The 27,491-nt window shown below is 37.6% G+C and overlaps 1 protein-coding gene across 5 annotated transcripts in view; it reads right to left on the bottom strand.

The window, feature by feature from the left end:
• Positions 1–27,491, bottom strand: part of IFT74 (intraflagellar transport 74) — a 119,248-nt gene that overhangs the window by 81,427 nt on the left and 10,330 nt on the right. For all 5 annotated transcript variants that reach the window (XR_012094820.1, XM_073021691.1, XM_073021693.1 and 2 more), the window contains 6 exons: positions 17,692–17,827; positions 15,714–15,762; positions 11,819–11,917; positions 11,627–11,687; positions 8,695–8,754; positions 6,633–6,694 (listed from right to left, as the gene is read on the bottom strand). Coding sequence is in view for 4 of the 5 variants with exons in the window: in XM_073021691.1 (XP_072877792.1) it covers positions 6,633–6,694; positions 8,695–8,754; positions 11,627–11,687; positions 11,819–11,917; positions 15,714–15,762; positions 17,692–17,827 (467 nt within the window). In the remaining variant the exon portion in view is untranslated. The remainder of the gene's footprint in view (positions 1–6,632; positions 6,695–8,694; positions 8,755–11,626; positions 11,688–11,818; positions 11,918–15,713; positions 15,763–17,691; positions 17,828–27,491) is intronic.

The following is a 27,491-nucleotide window of genomic DNA, read 5'->3' as shown; positions in this document are numbered from 1 at the left end:
TATAGACTGTAATAGGAAGGGTCTAAAGAGAATTATTTGCCAATTCCTTATAATCAATTAGCTACAATCATAATTAAAAATTTATCAATGCAAACAGTACATTAAAAACTGTAGCACAATCTATAATTTTTACCTTCATATGAAGAGAAATTAAGAATTTATGTCTTTTACAAATAAGTATACCTCTGAAACAATGAAATATATTTATGGGTGAAATAATATTTCTGGTATTTTCTTCATTATAACACATGGAATGGAACAGTGGCCAGAGTATGGATAGAGCAAGGTCAAATATGAGCTGAAGAAGCTGGGGGCTGAGTACATAAGGATATAATATGCTCTTTTTGTGTATGTTGTGTATGGTATAGTATGCTATTTCTGTGTATGTTCAAATTGTTTATGTATACAATAAAGTTTTACAAATTTGTATGTACTTGACAATTCCTTAGAAAAAAGAAACTAAAATAAAATAGATCTATGTCATAATCTACAGAATAGTCATTTTAAAAGTTACGGCCAGACACAGTGGCTCACACCTGTAATCCCAGCACTTTGGAAGGCCGAGGCAGGTGGATCATGAGGTCAAGAGATTGAGACCATCCTGGCCAACATGGTGAAACCCCAGCTTACTGCAACCTCTGCCTCCTGGGTTCAAACGATTCTTCTGACTCATCCTTCCAAGTAGCTGGGTGTACAGACGCACACCACCACATCTGGCTAATTTCTGTATTTTTAGTAGAGACAGCATTTTACCCTGTCTGGGTGAGGTGGCAGGTGAGGTGGCAGGTGCCTGTAATCCCAGATACTCAGGAGGCTGAGGCATGAGAATCACCTGAACCCGGGAGGCGGAGGTTGCAGTGAGCTGAGATTGCGCCACTGCACTCCAGCTTGGGCAACAGAGCAAGACTCCGTCTCAAAAAAAAAAAAAAAAAAATTAAAAACAACAAAAAAAGTTACATACTTAGTAAATTCAATGCAAATGTCTACTGAGAGAAAATAAAAACTATCTAGGATGATATACCTGTAAAATAGAAGAACTTACTAATTTATAATATAGATTTTCTTGTGTTTACAGAAACATGTTCTCAACAAAGGATATAAGTATACTATGGCTAATGTTTCTTTATATATCAATTATACTTTGTTTTAAATCTCAATTATGAGGCAATTATAGAAACATAAAATATCTTTTTCTAAATAATGTACCACTCTGCCAAATTATTTCCTAATTATAAGATGCAAATATTTATATTTGAGAAATGTAGAAAAATGAAATATAACTACAAATGAGTAAAGACTACACTTTTATATTCAAGAGCCTCTATTGAATATGGGGTATTCAATAAACAGCTGACTAAACAAAGAAAAATAAATGGGTATAAAATTATAATTACATATATTTTTATAGGACAACTGATCTTGACTAATACCAAACTGGAAAGTACAGGATTAGAAGAGAATCATTAGTTCAAACAAGCCCGTGAAACTGAATTAAAGCCAGGTGTCTTACATATTGTTGTAGTATTATATTGAGGCTGTTTATTATAACCAACTTTTTATGGACGTGTTTTCCATAATAAGCCACATGGTCAGACCACACTAAATGGTTGTACTGAAAGAGAAAAGAATGAAAACAGAAGCTTTTTACACCTGCCTTCTCAAGGTATGGCATTTCTTGTTCACTCTGAATGTATAGATTCAAGATAGATCTTGGTGTTATTGAGATGTTGGCCATCTGGTTAACACAAGAAATAAATCTATTCTACTGCTGTATATAAAAGTAAACTTCATCAAATTGTCCCTGTTTGCAGCTGACATGATTGTATATTTAGAAAACCCCATCATCTCAGCCCAAAATCTTCTTAAGCTGATAAGCAACTTCAGCAAAGTCTCAGGATACAAAATCAATGTGCAAAAATCACAAGCATTCTTATACACCAGTAACAGACAGAGAGTCAAATCATGAGTGAACTCCCATTCACAATTGCTTCAAAGAGAATAAAATACCTAGGAATCCAACTTACAAGGGATGTGAAGGACCTCTTCAAGGAGAACTACAAACCACTGCTCAATGAAAGAAAAGAGGACACAAACAAATGGAAGAACATGCCATGCTCATGAATAGGAAGAATCAATATTGTGAAAATGGCCATATTGCCCAAGGTAATTTATAAATTCAATGCCATCCCCATCAAGTCACAATGACTTTCTTCACAGAATTGGAAAAAACTACTGTAAGGTTCATATGGAAACAAAAAAGAGCCCACATTGCCAAGACAATCCTAAGCCAAAAGAACAAAGCTGGAGGCATCATGCTACCTGACTTTAAACTATACTACAAGGCTACAGTAACCAAAACAGCATGGTTCTGGTACCAAAACAGAGATATAGACCAATGGAACAGAACAGAGCCCTCAGAAATAATACCACACATCTACAACCATCTGATCTTTGACAAACCTGACAAAAACAAGAAATGGGGAAGGGATTCCCTATTTAATAAATGGTGCTGGGAAAACTGGCTAGCCATATGTAGAAAGCTGAAACTGGATCCCTTCCTTACATCTTATATAAAAATTAATTCAAGATGGATTAAAGACTTAAATGTGAGACCTAAAACCATAAAAACCCTAGAAGAAAACCTAGGCAATACCATTCAGGACATAGGCATGGGCAAAACACCAAAAGCAACGGCAACAAAAGCCGAAACTGACAAATGGGATCCAATTAAACTACAGAGCTTCTGCACAGCAAAAGAAACTACCATCAGAGTGAACAGGCAATCTACAGAACAGGAGAAAACTTTTACTATCTACCCATCTGACAAAGGGCTAATATCCAGAATCTACAAAGAACTTAAACAAATTTACAAGAAAAAAATCAAACAATCCCATCACAAAGTGAGCAAGGGATATGAGCAGACACTTCTCAAAAGAAGACATTTATGCAGCCAACAGACACATGAAGAAATGCTCATCATCACTCACCATCAGAGAAATGTAAATCAAAACCACAATGAGATACCATGTCACAACAGCTAGACTGGCAATCATTAAAAAGTCAGAAAACAACAGATGCTGGTGAGGATGTGGAGAAATAGGAACACTTTTACACTGCTGGTGGGACTGCAAACTAGTTCAACCATTGTGGAAGACAGTGTGGCAATTCCTCAAGGATCTAGAACTAGAAATACCATTTAACCCAGCAATCCCATTACTGGGTATACACCCAAAGGAATATAAATCATGCTGCTATAAAGGCACATGCACACGTATATTTGTTGTGGCACTATTCACAATAGCAAAGACTTGGAACCAACCCAAATGCGCATCAATGATAGACTGGACTAAGAAAATGCGGCACATATACACCAGGGAATACTATGCAGCTATAAAAAAGGATGAGTTCATATCCTTTGTAGGGACATGGATGAAGCTGGAAACCATCATTCTGAGCAAACTATCGCAAGGACAGAAAACCAAACACTGCATGTTCTCACTCATAGGTGGGAACTGAACAATGAAAACACTTAGACACAGGTTGGGGAATATCACACACTGGGGCCTGTCGTGGAGTGGGTGGAGCGGGGAGGGACAGCATTAGGAGATATACCTAATGTAAATGACGAGTCAGTGGGTGCAGCACACCAACATGGCACATGTATACATATGTAACAAATCTGCACACTGTGCACATGTACCCTAGAACTTAAAAGTGTAATTTAAAAAAAGAAAGCAAACTTCATAACAATAATTTTTGTTTTGTTTTTTTGTTTTTTTGTTTTTTTGTTTTTTTTGAGACAGAGTCTTGCTCTGTCGCCCAGGCTGGAGTGTAGTGTCATAATCTCAGCTCACTGCAACCTCCGCCTCCCAGGTTCAAGTGATTCTCATGCCTCAGCCTCCTGAGTAGCTGGGATTACAGGCACCTGCCACCTCACCCAGCTACTTTTTGTATTTTTAGTAGAGACAGGGTTTTGCCATGTTGGTCAGGCTGGTCTTGAACCCCTGACCCGAGGTGATCCACCTGCCTTGGCCTCCCAAAGTGCTGGGATTACAGGCATGAGCCAATGCGGCTGGCCAATTTTTGTTCTTAATTTCAATTTCTGCTTAAAATAGACAAGAGAACCAATTTCATTCAGCCTCAACTACAAATTACAGCTAGAGTTGTAAATGGTTTGGATGCATCTTCAGGACACATTACCATGTTTGAAGATTTTCCGTAATCAAAAAAACCAAATAGATATAAAAATCTATGACATTCTTAAATTTTTGCTCTTGAAATTATGTTGTTAGATGAAATATCTGTAAAATATGTAAATATAATTTTAAAACCTGACGTCATATTTTGTAACTTTGAGATAAATGATGAAATAAATGAGAACTTAAACGTTCTAAACTCTTTAAAGCCTTTAGGGGATTACAGCTTATATATTTCCTTTTTTTTTTTTTTTTTTTTTGAGACAGAGTCTTGCTCTGTCGCCAGGCTGGAGTGCAGTGGCGTGATCTCAGCTCACTGCAACCTCTGCCTCCCGGGTTCAAGCGATTCTCCTGCCTCAGCCTCCCGACTAGCTGGGACTACAGGCACGTGCCACCACATCCAGCTGATTTCTGTACCTTTTGGAGAGAAGTGGTTTCACCATGTTGGCTAGGATGGTCTTGATCTCCTGACCTCATGATCCACCTGCCTTGGCCTCCCAAAGTGCTGGGATTACAGGTGTGAGCTGCCACACCTGGCCTATAGCTTACATATTTCTTATTCTTTGAAGTACCTAAGAGAGTATCTTATATATAGTAAACGACAAATATTTGCTTAATGGATTAAAACCAGGATAACAATAACAACAACAACAAAAAAGGAACGTTTTCAAGAGCTTGGTTACCATGAACAAAATTTTCCTTGTAAAAGGAAAAAGACTGCTAGTGTTTTGAGTTTTTAAGACATCACTTTACAGCAGCATCAAATGATAGACGGTGGCCAGGTACAACGGCTCATGCCTATAATCCCAACACTTGAGGAGGCCAAGGTAGGAGGATTGCTTGAGACCAGGAGTTTGAGACTAGCCTGAGCAATGTAACAAGACCCCATCTCCACAAGAAACAAAAAATTAGCTGGGCATAGTAGCATGCACCTGTAGTCTCAGCTACTTGGAGGGCTGAGGCAAGATGACTTGAACCCAGGAGTTCAAGGTTGCAGTAAGCCATGAGTATGCCACTTCAATTCAGTGTGGGCAACACAGCAAGACTCTATTAAAAAAAAAAGACAGTGGAAAAGAGAGTCTTCTTTTTAATCAATAGAAGAATTACATTTATCTTTCAGTGTTTTATCAGTATGTTTTAACATCTATTAATCATCAAATATTTACTGTTTTATGCAGAGATAACAAGAGAATGTATTTGGTGTTACTGAATTTTGGTTACTGAATATGGTAATTTGGGTTTATTATTGTCCTTGCTCTCAAAGAGACTAAAATATTAATAAATATCTGAGAGAGAATGTGCTTGTGTGTGTATTTACACAACACAGCTCATGGTCTGTATTTGTGTTGCCTTAGAATAAAAAAATCAAGAATAAAATTTGCGTTGGTTCTAAATTAACTATTCTTCACCAACTTTTTGACCTTAGAACGAACTTAGAACCAACACAAGTTTTATTCTTGAATAATTCAGAATTTTATCTGAGTATGCCTAGTTAACAACCTGTGCATACCCAGCCTAAAATATGAACCCATCCCAAACAACTGATAAAACACATAAAGAAGTTAACTATATCACATTTATTATTAACTTTGTAGGCATTACCCCCACTGCCACAACATTTTATTTCCAGCATTAGGTGGTATTTAATCTCTTTTTTTTTTTTTTTTTTTGAGACAGAGTCTTGCCCCGTTGCCCAGGCTGGAGTGCAGTGGCGCGATCTCGGCTCACTGCACACTCTGCCTCCCGGGTTCAAGCAATTCTCCTGCCCCGACCTCCCAAGTAGCTGAGATTACAGGCGCCCACCACTACACCCAGCTAATTTTGTATTTTTAGTAGAGACGGGGTTTCACCGTATTGGTCAGGCTGGTCTTGAACTCCTGACCTCATGATCCACCTGCCTCAGCCTCCCAAAGTGCTGGGATTACAGGCGTGAGCCACCACGCCCTGCTGGTATTTAGTCTTTAGTCAAGTTATATTTGAATATACACATATAATCTATATATATGACATAGATTGTTAACATAACTGTTAAATATCAATGCTAAAGAAATAATGTAAATAGCTTCCTAATGAACAATGTGTCTTTCAGTAGATTGGGGCTGACACACCGCAATTCAAATTAGTTAAAAGCCTAGGTTAAAACTAAAAATAGTAGATATAAAGATGTTCTTATCCATCATAAGTTTTCAGCTCCTAGCAGCATAAATCCTATTTATGTAAGTTATTTAGTAATATTCTTTATACAGAATTTAGCTATTTAATGGTATATGAAGATAACAGATACATAAGCAACAAAATTTGTGTTGTAAATATTTTTAAATGAAAAAGGCAACAGGGAAATTGTTAGGAAAATTTACAAGGAAATAACTGAATCACAATTTAAACTACCCAATAAAGCTCACTTATGAATCTGATTTTTAAATTAGCTATACTTACGCTTGTCTTTCAGTAAATATGACATCCATACTTTGTGTTTCTCGATCATTTTGAGCTTTAAGCTGAATAAACAGTTAACATATAAGTTAGTAATAAATACTAAACCAAATTTTTTCTTTGTAGGTTATTTTGGTTACGAACTAAATGAGAAATTATTATAATCATCCCAGCGCCACATAAAAAGTTTAAGAAAAAAAATACAGCTATTGTCTCATTTAACAAACAATACCAGATTTTTAAAAAGTCTTAAGAAGTATTATAATCTCATACCAAAAATATTCATTGTACTTCAGTGATCTGTCAAATTCAACGTGAATTCAATTTATGTAAACAGCATTTAAAGAATGTATTGAATGTTCAATAAATATTTGATTAGTAGTATGTTAAATTTAGAACCACCACAAGTTTTATTCCTGAACCATTCAGGATCTGAGTATAGCTAATTAACTACCTGTGCATAACCAGCCTAGAAAATGGATCCCCCATCCCAAACAACCAACAAAACACATAAGGTTTTTACTTTTTACATCTGGCATTGAAATTCTTTTTTTTGAGATGGAATCTTGCTCTGTCACCCAAGCTGGAATGCAGTGGCATGATCTCAGCGCACTACAACCTCCACCTCCCGGGTTCAAGGGGGTCTCCTGCCTCAGCCTCCTGAGTAGCTGGGATTACAGGCGCGCATCACCACACCCGGCTAACTTTTGTATTTTTAGTAAAGACGAGGTTTCACTATGTTGGCCACGCTGGTCTCGAACTTCGGACCTAGTGATCCTCCTGCCTCCACCTCCCAAAGTGCTGGGATTACAGCCATGAGCCACCACACCCAGCTGAAATACAATTCTTAATTAGAGAATTCTCCTGTGTTCTAAAGGTAAAAGTAACTAAACTATCATAGTTTTAGAACCCCAAATTTAGAAGAGGCATTTTATAAATCCTATGTCTTCATAGAATAGTCTTTATTCACGTAAATAAATTACAAATCATATAAATCATAAATTGTATGTTATTTTCATCCAAATGCTTATAATCAAAATAAGCTAGCTATCAACATATTTTATTGTTTTCTACCAAGTAATCTAAGAACATTGAACACAAATTTGTTTTTGTTTTATTTTACATTCAGGGGTACATGTGCAGATTTGTTACATGGATATATTATATAATGGTAAGGTTTGGGCTTCTAGTGAACCCATCACCCAAATAATGAACACTGTACCCGCTAGGTAATTTTTCCACCCTTATTGCCCTCCTACCATCCCCCTTTTTGGAGTCCCCAGTGATATGTCCATGTTAAATACAAATTCTCATTTACCAATCAAAAATTAATATTATGTCTGGAGTCATATCTATTCATTTTTATCCACTGGTGACAAAAACTATGTAAAGTTATCATTTGTCACACTGAGTATTAATCAACATTTGTGCATAAACTAAGCCAGAAATATTGAGAACTAATATATACAAGGAAATGCAGATGGCACTCCCTAACTAATGTTGCATGTGACACCAGTTCAAACACAGTAGACAGTCACTAAACATCCACTTAGGGGCCGGGTGCGGTGTCTCATGCCTGTAATCCCAGCAATTTGGGAGGCCAAGGCGGGTGGATCGTGAGGTCAGGAGATCGAGACCATCCTGGCTAACACGGTGAAACTCCATCTCTACTAAAAATACCAAAATTAGCCGGGTGTGGTGGCAGGCGCCTGTAGTCCCAGCTACTTGGGAGGCTGAGGTAGGAGAATGGCGTGAACCTGGGAGGCGGAGCTTGCAGTGAGCCGAGATCCTGCCACTGCACTCCAGCCTGGGCGACAGACTGAGACTCTGTCTCAAGAAAAAAAAAAAAGAAAAATCCACTTAGGAAAGCCAACCAACAGGAAGAAAATTTAAAAGAGCAACTAAGGGAGCTCAATGAATACATAATAGCGGTATTTACAATTAAGAATAATATTCATCTCTATAGCACTTAAGGTTTTATCAAACTTTTTCTAGATATAAATGTTTTGCTTTGTAGGATATGACTTACACAGATCAATTTGCTTATATTTATAAATTTTCTTACCATATTGTAATCATTCATTACTTCTTCCATTTCAGTGTTGGTATTAAGTTTATCTACCAACTAAAAACAAAAATACAAACAAACACCATTCTGTTAGTCTTTACACATGTTCTCTATAATTAATAATATAGGTATTCAGTCTTACAAATAATGAGTAGTAACTTAAGTATTAAGACTTTTAAATATGTTCTGTTTTAAGATAAAAACAAATATTGAGCTAAGTAAGCATGTATTAGGTACCTTGCCAATAAACAAACTACATTTTTAACATGGATAAATGAGCAGTAATAAACTACTCTTCCTGCACATTATACCTTGTAGACCCCTTTGCCTGCTCTGAAAAGATGGCTGAGCTTATAAATAAGGGTCTGGAAAAGACAAAAGTTTTCGAAAGATCTATCACTCTCTTTTCCCCTGCCAATGCCCCCAAGGAGAGAGGAGTGTTAGCAGATTTACAAATTTACACTAGCAAAAATGTAAAAAGATGTTCTTTATCATCTAATAATTTTAAAAAATCAACAGGGCTTGCACAGATAGAAAAGTAGTAAGCCTACTTCAAAAAATTAGGCAAGGATATCAGTTGCCAACATAGGGTATTTACCTAGTGTCAAACACTATTCCATATATATTAACTCACTTAATTTTTACAGTTACTCTGTGAAGTAGATATGATTGTACACATTTTACAGAAAAACAAAATTAGGAAGTGATACAGCCAGAATGTGAACAGAAGGTCTACTAAAAACAAACAATTTGGGTATAATGTATATCACATTTTTCACTTATAAGTGCTAATAAGACCTAACATTTATTGAGTGCTAACTATATGTCAGATACCCAGCTAACTGCTCTGTATCAGATATTAGTTCATTAAATCTATAAATAGCATATTTTACACACTAGTATTTCTATATGAATATGTCTAATTTGTTCCAGCATAACTAAAACTCCCTTTCATCTAATGTCATTTCATAACTTATAAAAACGATTTTTCTCGGCCCGGCATGGTGGCTCACGCCTGTAATCCCAGCACTTTGAGAGGCCGGGCAGGGCAGATCACGAGGTCAGGAGTTTGAGACCAGCCTGGCCAACACGGTGAAACCCCATCTCTACTAAAAATACAAAAATTAGCCGGGCGCCTGTAATCCCAGCTACTCGGGAGCGTGCCCGTAATCCCAGCTACTTGGGAAGCTGAAGCAGGAGAACCACTTGAACCCAGGAGGCAGAGGTTACAGTGAACCGAGATCACGCCACTGCACTCCAGCCTAGCAACAAACCGAGACTCCGTCTCAAAAAAAAAACAACAAAAGAAAAGCAACTATTTTTCTCATATTTAAAACAGAACATCATTTACTAAAGAAAATCCCACTGAATAACGGGCTCTACAAAATGTCTGTGATGAATTGTATAGTCCAGCAAATTTAAGAATTACAAGAGGGCTGGGTTCAATGGCTCATGCTTATAATCCCAGCACTTTGGGAAGCTGAAGCAGGAGGGTCACTTGAGCCCAGCAGTTCGAGATCATCCTGAGCAACATAGCAAGACCCCATCTCTCCAAAAAATATAAAAATTAGCCAGGCATGGTGGCATGCACCTGTAGTCCCAGCTACTTGGGAGGCTGATGCAGGAAGATCACTTGTGCCCAGGAGTTCGAGGCTGCAGTGAACTATAATCATGCTACTGCACTTCAGCCAGGGCAACAGAGCAAGACCCTATCTCTAAAAAAATTAAAAAATAAAAATAGTCCAGGTACAATGACTTAAGCCTGTAATCCCAACACTCTGGGAGACCAAGGCAGGCAGATAGATCACTTGAGCCCAGGAGTTTGAGACGAGTATGGGCAACATGGCCAAACCTCATCTCAATAAAAAATACAAAAAAATTAGCCTGGTGTGTTGGCATGTGCCTGCAGTCCCAGCTGTTTGGGAGGCTGAGGTGGGAGAATCAATTGAGCTCAGAAAGTCTAGGCTGCAGCGAGCCATGATTGAGCCACTGCATTCCAGCTCAGGCGACAAAGCAAGACTGTCTCAAAAAAAAGCCCAAAAAACAAAACAAAACAAAAAACAAACAAACAAAACCCATCACCACCACTAATAATAACAACAAAAACAAAAATAAAAAGTTATACTACAATCAGCAAAATTTTTTGATAAGCACAAGGTAACAATATCAAGTAGGTATATCATAACTTATCCTAACCATTATGATAGAATGTTTATTTCTTGTAACACTATTTCTTAATAAGTGAGATAAAAATTTGTCTTTTTCATTAAATCCAGACACCACTGCTGCTAAAGCAACTAAAAAGTTAGAAAAAAGAAAATTCTGACACTAGAAATTTCCATGGGGCCAATATTACCCAAGGATTGAGCCGTTATCAATACTGCCAGAGGGACTGTTTCTTCTGAAAGTCCACAGGTAGAAGCACCTTTGGTAGAACTATATTTATGTTATATACTCTATTTTGACAGAATGTACACAATATTTCAAGTAAAACATAGAGATGGTGGCAATTTGTATGTTAAATAATTAAATTTAAAAATTTTCAAAATGACAACACTCAATAAAAGTTTAACTTTTCAGCTTTTTGAGGAATCGCCACACTGCTTTCACAGTGGTTGAACTAATTTACACTCTCACCAACAGTTTATAAGCATTCCCTTTTCTCTGCAACTTCATCAGCATGTGTTATTTTTGACTTTTTAGTCATAGCCATTCTGACTGGCGTGAGATGGTATCTCATTACTCTTTTGATCTGCATTTCCCTAATGATCAGTGATGATGAGCTTCTTTTCATATGCTTGTTGGCTGTATGTTTGTCTTCTTTCAAAAAGTATCTGTGCATGCCCTTTGCCTACTAATGTATTTTTAAAGCAGTAGTAAAAACTAATGAAAATATTAACAGTAAATTCTCTTAGAAAAGAAAAAATACCATGTTGTAGTCTGCTAGTTGTCCTTGAAACTCTTTTATTTCAACAGCTAAAGTCTCAGCCCTGCAAGCATAAAATAAATATTCATAAATATATACATAAGAAAATGAACATTACAAACAGTATGGATAGTTACAAATTTAGTATTGTTTAACTACAAAACACTGAATGAATACTACATACTTATTACTCACCTCTTTTCATACGACAAATATACTGAATTCTCTTGATTGTACATTTCTATTTCCTTCTGAAGTTTATTAACTTCTGTTGTAAGTTCACTTATTTTACTTCTATTAGAAAAGAAATAAAAAGGTCGTCAATACTTTCAATCCAGAAAACTCTAGTTAAGCAAAATTTAAACTTTTCAGTAATATGTAACAATAATATAAATAGTTTTGTGAAATTCACTAAAAGAACACAAAAAGTTTAGGTGGCTTATTTCATTATGAATGAGGTATATCCCAGCTGGGTGTGGTGGCTCATGCCTGTAATCCCAGCACTTTGGGAGGCCAAGGTAGGCGGATCACTTGAGGTCAGGAGTTCGAGACAAGCCTGAAACCCCATCTCTACTCAAAATACAAAATTTAGCTGAATGTGGTGGCACATGCCTGTAGTCCCAGCTACTAGGGAGGCTGAGGCAGGAGAATAGCTTAAACCTGGGAGGTGGAGACTGCAGTGAGCCGAGATCGTGCCACTGCACTCCAGCCTGGGAGACAGAGCGAGACTCTGTCTCAAAAAAAAAAAAAAAGAATGAGGTATATCCCATCCTATTCTACTCAACTGATGAGAAACTGACATAGATTCATTAAGAAAGATGAAATAGAACCAGAATGAAAGCCTGGTCAAACTAGTACATGCCATAGGCAAATGTAGGTGCTTAACTGTCATCATCACAGCTGCTGCTACCCTCTAGAGCACAGTTTATCAACGGTAGCACTAATGACATTCTGGGTCGGTGATTAGTACTTCGTGTTGAGAGCTATCTTGTACACTGTACGATGTTTACCAGCATCCTGGATCTGAACATCAGTAGCACTTCCTCCAACCTCATTCGTGACAATCAGAAACATGTATAGAAATTGCCAAATGTTCCCTGGGGGCAAAATCACCACCAGTTGAGAACCACTGCTCTACAGCCAATTACACAAATAGCTAGAACTATTCTTTGATGTGGAGGCACAAATCCTGGGGGAGAAAGGCAATGCAATCATTAGGAATAACTATATTTCCTTTCCTTCTTTTGATTAAAAAGTGGCTGAATATCAGAGATACTAAACAACTGATGGCCTTACTATCTTTCTTACTTCTCTTAGCTTTGAGAACAGATGGGGGAAAACCATGCTTTTCTTTATTGCCTTCTAGGAGTTTGAGACTCAAAAGGATCCACGTACTGAGAAATAAAACAGGGCTTTCAGAGCATGATGGGAGGATGGATTAAACAAAAGAGAAATAAAAGAGAAAGAAGATACAAATAATATGCCAAGAAGAAAATAAGGTAAAACGGGAAGATGGAGATAGGACAGTAGAACAGGTAACTGGAAAAATAGTAAGATTAAGAAGAAGTCATTGATTTAGAGATGCATCCCCAGAGACATACCCAGAGACATATAACAAAAGTTTATGAGGCCGAGTGCGGCGGCTCACACCTGTAATCCCAGAACTTTGAAAGGTGTAGGTGGCCAGGCTCGGGTGTGGTGGCGGGTGCCTGTAGTCCCAGCTACTTGGGAGCCTGAGGCAGGAGAATGAGCCAAGATCGTGCCACCTCACTCCAGCCTGGGCGACAGAGCGAGACTCCATGTCAAAAAAAAAAAAAAAGCAAGGCATAGGCAGGTGGATTACCCGAGGTCAGGAGTTCAAGACTAGCCTGGCCAAAATGGTGAAACCCCCATCTCTACTAAAAATACAAAAATTAGACCAGGTGCAGTGCTCATGCCTGTAATCCCAGCACTCTGGGCAGCCAAGGCGGGCGGATCACCTGAGGCTGGGAGTTCGAGACCAGCCTGACCAACATGGAGAAACCCCATCTCTACTAAAAATACAAAATTAGCTGGGCATGGTGGCGCACACCTGTAATGCCAGCTACTCGGGAGGCTGAGGCAGCAGAATCACTTAAACCCCGGAGGCAGAGGTTGCAGTGACCAGAGATCATGCCATCGCACTCCAGCCTGGGCAACAAGAGCAAAACTCTGTCTAAAAAAAAAAAAAATTAGCCAAGTGTGGTGGCAGGCACCTGTAATCCCAGCTACTCGCAGATTACAGGCACGAGGCTGAGGCAGGAGAATCACTTGAATCCAGGGGGCAGAAGTTGCAGTGAGGTGAGATCCCATCATTGCACTCCAGCCTGGCGACAAAAGCAAAACTCCATCTCAAAAAAAAAAAACAAAAAACAAAAAAAAGCTTACGAATTAGTTAAAATTAGACCATATTCATAGCAACTGACCAAATATATACTTACGTAAGACTCTGCACTGATTAACGTAACATAAATAAGTATACACATTTTTCCTTTCTTATTAGATGTAGTCGGTAACATTTTAACGATATAAGTAACACATTTCAGATTAATTACTGAAAAAAACATAGAAGATTATTCTTGGCCAGGTGCGGTGGCTCATGCCTATAATTTCAGCTCTTTGGGAGGCCGAGGCAGGTGGATCACCTGAGGTCAGGAGTTCAAGACCAGCCTGGCAAATATGGTGAAACCCCATCTCTACTAAAAAATACAAAAGTTAGCCGGGCATGGTGGTACATGCCTGTAGTCTCAGCTATTCAAGAGGCTGAAGCAGGAGAATAGCTTAAACCTGGAAGGCAGAGGTTGCAGTGAGCTGAGATCACACCACTGCACTCCAGTCTGGGTGACAGAGTGAGACTTTGTCTCAAAAAAAAAAAGAAAAAGAAAAAGAAAAAAAAATTACTCTTGGATATCATCAGATGAAAAAAGTGAACTTTAAAAATGCTACAAGGGGTCAGGCACAGTGGCTCATGCCTGTAATCCCAGCACTTCAGAAGGACGAGATGGGTGGATCATTTGAGGTCAGGAGTCCGAGACCAGCCTGGCTGACATGGTGAAACGCCACCTCTACTAAAAACACACACAAAAAATTGGGTGGGTGTGGTGGCACACGCCTGTAATCGCAGCTACTCGGGAAGCTGAGGCAGGAGAATTGCTTAAACCCAGGAGACAGAGGTTGCAGTGAGCCAAGATCACGCCACTGCACTCCAGTCTGAGTCACAGAGCAAGACTCTGTCTCAAAAAAAAAAAAAAAAAAAAAAAAAATACTATGAGGCCAGGTGTGGTGGTAGTTCATGCCTATAATCCCAGCACTTTGGGAAGCCAAGCAGGAGGATCCCTTGAACCCAGGAGTTCAAGGTTGCAGTGAGCTGTGATCATGCCACTGCACTCCAGCCCGGGCAACAGAGTGGGGCTCTGTCTCTAAAATATAAACAAAATAAAATAAGTATGCTATGGTTTGAATGTTTGTGTCTCTCTAAAATTCATATCAAAATTTAATCTCTAATGCAATAGTATTAAGAGGTAGGGACTTTAGGAAGTTGAAATCAGGCCATGACAGCTCTGCCCTCATGGATGGGATCAGTGCCTTATAAAAGGGTTGAAGGAAACTAGCTAGGTATCTTTTGCCCTTCCACTCTTCTGCCATGAGGACACCTTGATGGCACCATCTTTGAGAAACAGATGCCCACCAAACATTGAAGCTGCTGGTACCTTGCTCTTGGACTTCCACGTCTCCAAAACAGTAAGAAATAAATTCCTGTAAGTTACCCAATCTCAGGTATTTTATTATAGCAGCACAAACAAACTGAGAGAAAATATAGTTCAGGTACACATGCAAATTCATAAAATTATAAATCTCAGGCTAATTATACTATCACATTTATTTTACAGCCTAGCCAAATTAACCAGAAATTGTTAGAATACCAAATAATTATTAGAAATCAATAGACACCTAATAAATCCTAACAAGTGCCATAGCTAAAACTTCATATTAAAGTTACATACTCTATTTTGACAGAAGGTACACAATATTTCAAGTAAAACATATGGATGAAAAGACATGCTTAACATACCTAAGAAGCCCAAGATAATAAGATTTGTCTAAAATTTGCCTCTGGGGACCTAAAAAAAATGTTTTAAGTGTTAGTGTTCAGTCTGAAATGCCACCAAAATAGCAAATCCAAAGCACAATCAGAATTACACTCCACAATTCTCAAGACAGTCTTCATAAATGCTCCAATGAATCAAGAAGAATCACTGAATCTGAAAAGAGAATTAGTATCTTAGAATCATGACATAAAGGAGGCTTCAATTAAAACTACGAAGATGGGACTAGAGGTGGGGCTGTTAAGACAGTAGACTCTACAGAACAGGCCAATGGAATGAAAATTGAGTCTAAGGGAATCTAGAACAGAGCTGTCCAAAGTAACTTTCTGCAGTGACAGAAATATTCTAAATTAAAACTGTCCAATAAAGTGGACAGCGAGACTGCAGAGCACTTAAAATTTGGCTGGTGCTACTGGGGAACTAATTTAAATTTCTGACTACTGGCTGTCATACTGGACATTGCAGACATTCCTCAGTATGAGAAAGTGACTATTATTTTTTATCATTCGTCTCAGAGACTTTTGTAGAAATGGTCTTACATTTCAGTAGAACTAAGAAAGTATTCTTGGTTAAATGTCTCAAACCTGGTAAGAGATGAAGTACCCTGCAACGTATGAGAGGTAAAACTAGGTGTATTAACTATAAGGTCTACGCTGAGAAGTAAAGGTAATATCTTATTACACTGGCAAATGGGGCACTAGAGGAGGTAAGAATGAAAGTCACAGTAGATAGTCGTGTGGAGTGGTAATGTTCCGAATTCTCTCATAAAAGGCTTTGAAGTATACTGGTAGAAACTAACAATCCTAAATTATATCGGTTCTGTTCTGAAGGATAAATTAATACAGAAATAAACATTTGATAAATTTACTGCAGAATTTTAATATGTTTCTACCCTTGATGTTTTAAAATAATATTAAACATATAAATATTTTTGTGCATCCACTTTCAAAAGGCTAATTAAATGACTACGTAATTTTGAAATATTTTTTCATGGTACTGATAATCATTAAGCAAACATTTCTAAATAATCAATTCATTTTTAATATTTAGTGATTTAAATGTTATTAGAATGTAGATGAAAAAACTTAAGTCTCTTGAAAGGGATGATATACTATATTATAGAAAGTAGCATGTATGATATGTTATAATTAATTTTGTACTAGCAGCATATCTTCATTCCTGATAAATCATCTGTCAAAAATATAGAAAACAAACTCTGAAACAGCTCACCACAGGCTACTGACCACTGCCTATGATAAAAAGAAAAAAAAAAAATAAGGAGTTTACCATATTTTGGTTTATATATATCACAGTTCTAAATTTTAAACTATAATATATAATGTATTATTATGCTTCTCTAAAGACATATGCAGAGGCATGAGAGATTTAATATAAATCTATGTGTTAGCCTCATTTCCTTACGTAAGTATTAGAACAGATACTAATCATCAGAAAAAAAATTTCTTGATCCACTTCTCATAAATACACAAGTATTTTAAGTGTCATTTTAATACAGAAACTATTCAAACTATTTCAGAGTATTTTATAGTACTAAAAATCTAATTTTCAATCTTGAACTTTTCTCCAAGATTATTTCAAAGTTCTTCAAGTTGTACTACAGCTCCATGTCAGAAAAATGAAGACTGAAATAGCTCATATCTGTATATAGCTTTCTAATTCAAACTGTATTTTCATATTCATTCTGTTGTTTAACCCTCACAATAATTTTGTGATTCAAAGAATAACAATTATATGCCATAATTCTGACTACATGCCATAATTGCATGTAATAATTCTTACATGCTATAATCCTGATTTAATAAAATGGCATGGTAATACTTACTGTTCAAAATTATTCAACTTTTACAGTTTTTTAATTGTTCACAATTATTTATTTCTTACAAAACACAGGCCCAAGTGTGATACTTATCTTAAAATAGGTACCTTTCATCCCAGTTTTCATTCCAGTCAAACCTTGTTGTGTTACAGGGCGATCGGCAACTTTGATTTGAGAAGACAGAACTCCACCAGTCCCTATGGGACCACCACGAGAACCTGGTCTTGCTGTCCCAGGTGGCATCTAAATGACAAACAAGATTTCATTTTTAGTAAACTGGAGAAAACACTGTACTCGTAAAACTGCAAAGACAATTTTTTTAAAAACCAAAATTCTACTTGATTTGTAAAAATTTCCTTATTTTTTAAATGTCTGAATTATTAAATACTGTTATTCAATTTATTAACATATTTCTTTAACATTTAACATTCTGTGACTATTTAAAAATACATTTCATGAAAATTTTAAATTCTATATGTAGACATTATTTATAATACGTCAAAACTGGAAAGGAGCTAAATGTCCACAGTAGAAAATGGTTAAATAAGTTGCAGTATATAAAAAGGGCAGTTTAAGTTGAGTGTGGTGGCTCACGCCTGTAATCTGAGCATTTTGGGAGGCCAAGGCAGGTGGATCACGTGAGGTCAGGAGTTCAAAACCAGCCTGGCCAATATGGCAAAACCCCATTGCTACTAAAAATACAAAAGTTATCCAGGTGTGGTGGCACATGTCTGTAATCCCAGCTACTTGAGAGGCTGAGCCATGAGAATCGCTTGAATCTGGGAGGGCGAGGCTGCAGTGAGCCGAGATCATGCCACTGCACTCTAGCTTGGGCAACAGAGTGAGACTCAGTCTCAAAATAAGTAAATAAAATAAAAATTAAAAGGCAGTTTACAAGATAGTATTTATAACTCCGTTTTTGTTTGTTTCAGAGACAAGGGCTCACTATGTTACTCAGCCTGGTCTTGAACTACTGGCCTAAAAAGATCCTTCTGCCTCAGCTCTCCAAGTAGCTGGGATTACAGGTGTGAGTCACTGTGCCTAGTTCACAACTCTAGTTTTTTTAAAAAAAAAAAAAAAGGCTGGAAGTTTGGGCATGGTGGCATGTACCAACAGTCTCAGCTACTTGGTAGTCTGAGATGAGAGGATTGTTTAAAACCCAGGAGTTCGACGCCAGCCTAAAGAACACAAAGAGACCGTCTTTTAAAAAAAATAAAGAATAAAGATAAAAATAAAAAATTTTAAAAACTATATGAAAAAATAGTAATGATGATGATCTATAATTATATTATAGTTGATTTTTATTTTCTCCTTTATATAATTTGGCATTTTCAGCCTTATTACAATGAGTATATATTACCTTTAAAAATCAGGAAAAAATAAGAAAACTTTAATCTTGTAAAAACAAATGGATATAAATGCATCCTAAGATGACCATGTAAGTACTAAAGGGCTTACATTATTAAACAAGCATTCATATTATTACTCAGTGTGATTCTCTACTTCAGGTATGAAAAATCCAACATAACATTATATGACCTCAGGAAAGGCCAAAAGACTTCCTTTATGTCAGTTCATATAATACATACAGGCATGAGAAGATATAAAAGACGTGAGATATGGCAAGGTTTCTCTTCAAACAGCCTGCTGAGCTACTTATTCTCTAATTCCAAGTACCTCCTGCCTTTCTTCTCTTTTGTCCTTCTTTCTGATTTTACTACATGCCTAGGCATGCCACAGCCCCAGCTCACATTCCTTTCCTTATTTGAGAAAAGATTGGCTCTCTAGTCCTCTGTAGATGACCCCTTCCTCCTCTCCCCTCTCTCCCATCATGCACCCACCTTATCTAAGAAAGTTTAAATGTTTAGCCAATCGGGTCTAGTTTAGATTGTGCAGTCCGATCCCAGCCAATGGGGAAAGGACACCGGGGCAGGAGTACCATTAGTAATAAAAGCTTCTACTCTCCTTTCTTCAGTGTGCTCTTGTGGCAACTAGCTCCACGAGAAGCACCCTACTGCGCAGAAGTAAATCTGCTTTGCTGAGAAATCCTTTGTTTGAGTGCTCGTCTTTCTTTACAACTTCAAATTTTATTTCTAACAATTCTGGGGGCTTGTCTGGGATTCCCATTCTCCTTCAAGAAGGCGTCTTCAGTCACCCCACCCAGGAGAAGACGTGTCCTACCATCCCGTTGCAGTGGCCTCAGGGACAGGAGATTGAGATCCACCCATTCTGATGAACAAATCCAAGCTCTCAGCAACGGGGAAAGGAGAGGCTTACAACAGCGTGGCGACCAAGTAACTCCGTGCACAGACCAACGTGAAAAACGGTGCAAGACTAACAAAGTATTTCCTTGGTGGTCAGGGTATCTCGGAGGTTAAAAGTGTGTGTAGATGATGTTAACACTACTGCTGTGTGGATTGAGTGGGTCCTATCTGCAGTTCCTCATATGGCTTAGGGCGGATCTTGCCATTTCCCAAGAGGAGAGCGGCCAGAGTAGACAAAGCGAAAGAAGGGTGCAAGGAGCCTCCAACAGGTGGGGCTAAAGGACAGGCAAGAAATTTCTAATAATAGGGATTGAGCCTTAACAATGCCTCTGGAAATTGACAGGCAAGAAAATCTCTAATATGAGGGACTGAGCCTCAGAGCCTCAGTGAGCTTCTGAAAGGAGGGAGGGCAAGAAATCGCTAGTAGGAGAGGTTGAGCACCCCCAATAGAAGCTCCGGGGAAAGGCCTATTTGAGTTAGACACCATCCCAAACCTCTGAGATGGAAAATGTTTCAAGTAAGAAAGGAAAAATAAAGAGCCAAGCGAGTGATGAATTTCCTCCTGATAGTCCCTTGGGACTTATGTTAAACTATTGGAAAGGTAATGAAAGAACTAAACATAAAAGAAAGCAGCAAATGATAAAATATTGTTGTTTTATTTGGACTCGAGGGCCCATCCTCAAACCCTCAGTTTTCAAGCCAAAATTTGGTTCCAGTGAAGAGTGGATTTGTCAGCTCTTAATCGAACATGTTAATGACAAAAGCCCTGTCTCCCAAAAAGAAACAGACTACGCTCTTTGTTGGAGGCAAGAACCTGTCCTCCTCTACCCTTTAAAAACCAGAAGTAATAAGCCAGAAACCAACTCCTCTAACAGAGAAAGAGTCCCTGTTCCTAAACAACCCACACCCACCAACACATGGGATCCTCAGGATCATCTTCCTCCGCTCAGTTCCCCTGACCCTCCCCCTCAGGCAGCTGCTGCGGCCTCAGGTCCCATTCCAGATCCTTCCCCTGCTCATGTTATTCCTCCTCCTTATAACCCTAACTCTTAGGAATTATCATCCCATGAGCTTGTCCCCTTCCAGCCTATTAAGTACCCCTCCCTGAAAGGACTTCGACGTGAGAGATAACAGTGTAAATTTCTAAATTTAATTTCCCATTTCCCTCCAGACCTAAGGAGTCAGCCCTGACTCTCTTCCCCTTAAAAGAGGTGCCACAAGGAGGGGGAGCCATTGGATTTGTAAATATTCCCTTGACTAGTTCAGAGGTGCGAAGTTTGAAAAAAGAGCTTCAGTTGCTGTTGGATGACCTTTATGGGGTGGCTGATCAAGTTGATCAATTCTTAGGACCTCAGTTATACACCTGGGTTAAGTTAATGTCCATCCGAGGCATCCTCTTTTTGGAGGAGAAAAGAAGCATAACTGTAGGGCTGCTAAGGCAATTTGGAAATGTGAACACTCTCCTGGTCAAAATGTCCCTACTGCGGACCAAAAATTTCCCACCCAAGACCTCAGGTGGGACAATAATAATGCAGCTCACCAGGAAAACATGCAAGATCTAGGGAAATGAAAATAAAAGGAATTGGGGAATCAATACTCCGAACTCAAAACCTCTCTAAAGCATTTGATATACAACAACAAAAAAAAGATGAGGGGCCTATAAAATCCTTAGACAGGCTAAAGGAGCAAACGAAACAGTATACAGGCCTAAATTTGGAAGATCCCCTTGGGCAGGGAATGTTTAAGCTCCATTTTGTCACCAAGAATTGACCAGATATTTCAAAAAAGTTACAAAAATTAGAAAATTGGGAAGACTGACCGCTAAGTAAACTTCTTAGGAAAGCTCAAAAAGTGTATGTAAGGAGAGACAAAGAAAAGCAAAAACAAAGAGCAAAACTTATGCTATCCACCTTTCAACAGGTGGCTCCAAACCCATACACTTCTAAACAAGGCTTCCAGGGGGCCAAGAACTATAAAAGGTCCAAACTCCTGTGCAAAGGAACCAAGCCTCCAATTAGAGGACATGGGCCTTCATTTCCTAGGCCCTCTAAAGAGTGTCGGGGAGCAAAGTCAAAGAATCCCAGAATTGAAAGGGAGGAAGGACAAGATACATGTTACAAATGTGGAAGAATAGGCCACTTCAAGAGAAAATGTCCTAAATTAAAAAGGGAAAAAGAAGTCTTTCCACCTTGAAAGTCTTGAAAGAAGACTTTCAAGGAAGAGTAGGGGAGTCAGGGGCTCTGTCTCTTTTACTTTGAGTCCCACCAGGAGCTCTTGATAAATTTAGAGGTGGGACCTAAATGTGAACTTATCACCTTTTTAATCGATTCCAGAGTGTCTCACTCCTCTGTTTGTCTCACTCCATCTAATCTTGCTGGCTTTTCAGAAGAACTTTAAGTCTCTTGGGTAAAAGGAGAAGGATTTAAGGCCAAAATCTTAGAAAATACAAAAGCCAAATATCAAGATCGATTAACTCATATTCAATTTTTGTTGATCCCTGCGGTGGTAACTAATCTATTAGAAAAAGACTTAATGCTAAAATTAGGCATAGGCCTTCAAGTTGGCCCTAAGGGATTCCTCACCTCATTAAATCTACTCACCACCATGGATGAAAAATACATTCATCCTGATATCTGGTCAAGAGAAGGGAATCAAGAAAAACTTCGAGTTCCCCCAATACACATCAAACTAAAAACTCCTGGGGAAATAGTAGGAGAAAGCAATACGCCACTCCCTTCGAAGGCAGGATAGGGTTAAAGCCTGTAATTGAGAGTCTCATTCAAGATGGACTCCTTAAACCCTGTACGTCTCCCTATAATACCCCAATCCTGCCTGTCAAGAAATCAGACGGGTCAAACTGATTGGTACAAGACCTCAGAGCTATTAACCAGATAGTCCAGACCACTCAACCCATTGTCCCCAACCCTTACACCGTTCTCAGCCAAATTCCTTATGATCATCAGTGAGTAATAGATTTGAAGGATGCTTTCTGGGCATGCCCCTTGGCTGAGGATAGCCGAGACATATTTGCTTCTGAGTGAGAAGATCCCCATTCAGGGCAAAAACAACAATATCGATGGACAGTCTTACTCCAAGGGTTTACAGACTCCCCTAACCTCTTTGGTCAAATTCTAGAACGAGTATTGGAAAAGTTGTTGTCCCAAAGCAAATATGCCTGCTTCAGTATGTGGATGATAGTCTCATATCTGGTGAAGATATAAAAAAAAGTGAGTGACTTCTCTACACATATTCTTAACCACCAACAGTTTAAGGGATTACGGGTCTCAAAAGTGAAGCTTCAACATGCAGTTAAATATTTAAGCCAACTAATAAGTGCAGGTAAGCAAAAATAGGGCCGAAATGGGTTGAGTGAATTGTGTCCTTAACCCTGCCTCAAACTAAGCAAGAACTAAAAAATTTTTAGGATTAATTGGATATTGCCATTTATAGATTGACTCATACTCACTAAAAAGTAAACTTTTATATGAAAAACTCACCCAGTGGAAGCCTGACTGTCTCTTGTGGACTTCTGCTAAAATCCATCAGATTAAAGAGCTGAAAGAGATGCTCATAATTGCCCCTGTTCTAGCCCTGCCTTCCCTAGAAAAGCCATTTCACCTTTTTGTTAACGTGAATAATGGGTTAGCTTTAGGAGTGCTTACCCAAGAGCACAGAGGCAACCGGCAGCCCATGGCCTTCCTGTCAAAAGTTTTAGACCCAGTTACCTGTGGATGGCCTCAATGCATCCAGTCAAATGCAGCTAGAGCAGTACAGGTTGAAGAAAGTAAAAAGTTAACCTTTGGAGGAAAATTGACAGTAAGCACGCCCCACCAAGTTAGAACTATCTTAAACCAAAAAACAGAGAGGCATATTGTTAGAATGTCTAAAGTCAATGTGAAGGAAAGAATTTTAAAATTAGTAAAAGTATCTAGTCACCTATAAAGACAATCCTATCAGAATAAAAGCAGACCTTTCAGTGGAAATTTTAAAAATGAAAAATAAAAAAGAGAATCGGATGTCATTTTCGAAGTACTAAGAAAAAAAACAAAAAAAACAAAACAAAAAAACTGTCAACCACAAATTTTATATCCTGAAAGAATAAGATTCATAAATGAAGGAGAAATAAAGTATTTGCAAGACAAGCAAACACTGAGGGAATGTGTCACCACTAGGCCAGTCCTACAGTAAATGCTCAAAGGGGTCTTCAACATAAAAATTAAAGATGGATATACAGTATCACAAAAACACATAAAAATATTAAACTCACAGTTCTTATAAAACAATCACAAAGGAGGAGGACAAAATAATCAAATGCCAACATGAAAGAATTTCATCAAAACATAAAGATAAAAAGACAGAGAAAAAGAAACAAATAATTTATACAACTTAAAAACAACTAACAAAATAACAGGAAGAAAGCTTCATATATCATTATTAACTGTGAATATAATGTAAATGAACTGAATTATTCAATTAAAAGATACATATTAGCAGAAGATTTTAAAATAGCAACAACAACAACATAATCCAACTATATCCTGCCTATGAGAAACATATCTAGTCCTAAAAGACACACATAGGCTAAAAATAAAAGAGTGGGAAAAGGTATTTCACACTATCAAAAGCAAGCAGGAGTAGCTATACATACATAAGATTAAAAAGACTTCAAATCAAAAAAAGAAGATCATTATATAATGATAAAGGAACCAATTCAGCAAGAGATACAACAATCCTAAATATATATGTATCTTCTCTGACCATAATGGAATAAAACTACAAATTGATAACAAGAGGAATTTTGAAAACTATACCAACAAATAGAAATATGTTCCTGAATGACCAGTGGGTCAAAGAGATTAAAAAGGAAATTTGTTTAAACTCTTGAAACAAATTACAATGGAAATACAACATATCCAAATCTTATGTGATATGGTAAAAGCAGTACTAAGAGGAAAGTTTATGCCTTTAAGTGCCTACATTAAAAAAGTAGAAAAACTTAAAATAAACCACCTAATAATGCATATTAAAAAATCAGATAAGCATGAGCAAACCAAACATAAAATTCATATCAGAAATTAATAAAGATCACAGTAGAAATAAATGAAACTGAAACAAAAAAATATAAAAGATCAACGAAACACAAAGTCAGTGTTTTGAAAAGATAAACAAAATCAACAAACTCTTAGCCAGGCTAACTAATGAAAAAAAGAGGGAAGACTCAAATAAATATAATCAGAAATGAAAAAAAAAAAAAGACACTACATTTGATAACACAGAAACTCAAAGAATCATTAGAGGCCACTATGAGCAACTATATGCCAATAAGTTGGAAAATCTGGAAGAAATGAACAAATGACTAAACACATACAACCAACAGAGACTGAACCATAAAGAAATCCAAAACCTGAACAGACCAATAACAAATAATGAGATCCAAGCCATAATAAAAAGTCTCCCGGCTGGGTATGGTGGCTCACGCCTGTAATCCCAGCACTTTGGGAGTCCAAGGTGGGTGGATCACGAGGTCAGGAGTTCAAGACCAGCCTGACCAACATGGTGAAACCCCGTCTCTACTAAAAATACAAAAATTAGCTGGGTGTGGTGGCGCACGCCTGTAATCCCAGCTACTCAGGAGGCTGAGGCGGGAGAATAGCTTGAACCCAGGAGGCGGAGGTTGCAGTGAGCAGAGATCACATCACTGTGCTCCAGCTTGGGCGACAGTGAAATTCTGTCTCAAAACAATTTTTAAAAAGTCTCCCAGCAAAGAAAAGCTCAGGACCTGATGGCTTCACTGCTGAGTTCCACCAAACATTTAAAAAAGGACTAATACCAATCCTACTAAAACTATTCTGAAAAATAGAAGATGAGAAAATACTTTCAAACTCATTCTACGAGACCAGTACTACCCTGATTAAAAAAAAAAAACAGACAAGACATATGAAGAAAAAAGAAAACTAGAGGCCAATATCCCTGATGAACAGTAATGCAAAAATCCTCAACAAAGTACCAGCAAACTGAATTAAACAACACATTAAAAAGATCATTTGTCGTGACCAACTGGTATTTACCCCAGGTATGTAAAGATAGTTCAATATATGCAAATCAATCAATGTGATAGATCATAACCTCGGACTGAAGGACAAAAACCTTCCATTGATATTGTAAAAGTATTTGATGACATTTAACATCTCCTGATGATAAAAATCCTCAAAAAAACAGGTATACAAGGAACATATCTAAATACAACAAAAGCTATATATGACAGATCCACAGTTAATATCCTATGGAATGAGGAAAAACTGAAAGCCTTTCCTCTAAGATCTAGAATACAACAAGGATGCCCACTTTCACCACTGTTATTCAACATAGTACTGGAATTATTGGCTAGAGCAATCAGACAATAAAAAAAAATAAAGGGCATCCAAACTGGAAAGGAAGAAGTCAAATTAACTCTGTGTGCAGATGATATGATCTTATATTTGGAAAAATCTGAAGACTCCACCAAAAAAACTATTTGAACTGAAAAATAGTAAATTCAGTAAAATTCAGAAAAATTGCAGGATACAAAAATCAACAGCATTTCTATATACTAACAGTGAACAATATGAAAAAAAAATCAAGAAAGTAGTCCCATTTACAATAGCTACAAATAAAATAAAACACATAGGAATTAACCCAAGAAGTGAAAGATCTCTACAATGAAAACTATAAAACACTGATGCAAGGAACTGAAAAGAACACCAAAAAATAGAAAGATATTCCATGTTCATGGAATGGAAGAATCAATATTGTCAAAATATCCAGAATATCCAAATTAATCTACAAATTCAATGCAATCCTTGTAAAAATATCAATGACATTCTTCTCAAAAATAGAAAGAAAAAAAAAAGGCCAGGCGCGGTGGCTCATGCCTGATATCCCAGCACTTTGGGAGGCCAAGGCGGGTAGATTACGAGGTCAGGAAATCAAGACCATTCTGGCTAACATGGTGAAACCCCGTCTCTACTAAAAATAAAAAAAAAATTAGCCAGGCGTGATGGTGGGCGCCTGTAGTCCCAGTTACTCCGGAGGCTGAGGCAGGAGAATGGCTTGAACCCGGAAGGCGGAGCTTGCAGTGAGCCGAGACTGCACCACTGCACTTGAGCCTCGATGACAGAGGAAGACTCTGTCTCAGAAACAAACAAACAAACAAAAAAAGTCTAAAATTTATATAGAATCATAAAAGATCTAGGACAGCCAAAACCATTCTGAATTAAAAAAAAAAAAAAAAAAAGCATACTGGCATAAAAACAGAATAGAGAACTCAGAAATAAATTCATATACCTACCGGAACACATTTTTGACAAAGATGCAAGGAACATACACTGAGGAAATGCCAATTTCTTCAATAAATGGTACGGGAGAACAGGATCTCCATAGGCAAAAGAATGAAACTAGAACCATATCTCTCACCATATATAAGAATCAAATCAAAATGGATTAAAGACTTAAATTAAAACCTCAAACTATGAAACTACTAAAAGAAAACATGGGGGAAATTATCCAGAACATTGGTCTAAGAAAAGGTTTTTTTGAGTAATATCACACAAGCAAAGGAAACCAAAGCAAAAATAAACAAATAGAATCACATCAAGTTAAAAAAC

This window comes from Chlorocebus sabaeus, chromosome 12 (genome assembly GCF_047675955.1).
Source record: "Chlorocebus sabaeus isolate Y175 chromosome 12, mChlSab1.0.hap1, whole genome shotgun sequence".
Lineage (NCBI taxonomy): Eukaryota > Metazoa > Chordata > Mammalia > Primates > Cercopithecidae > Chlorocebus > Chlorocebus sabaeus.
This window is presented reverse-complemented; position numbering and strand designations above follow the sequence as displayed.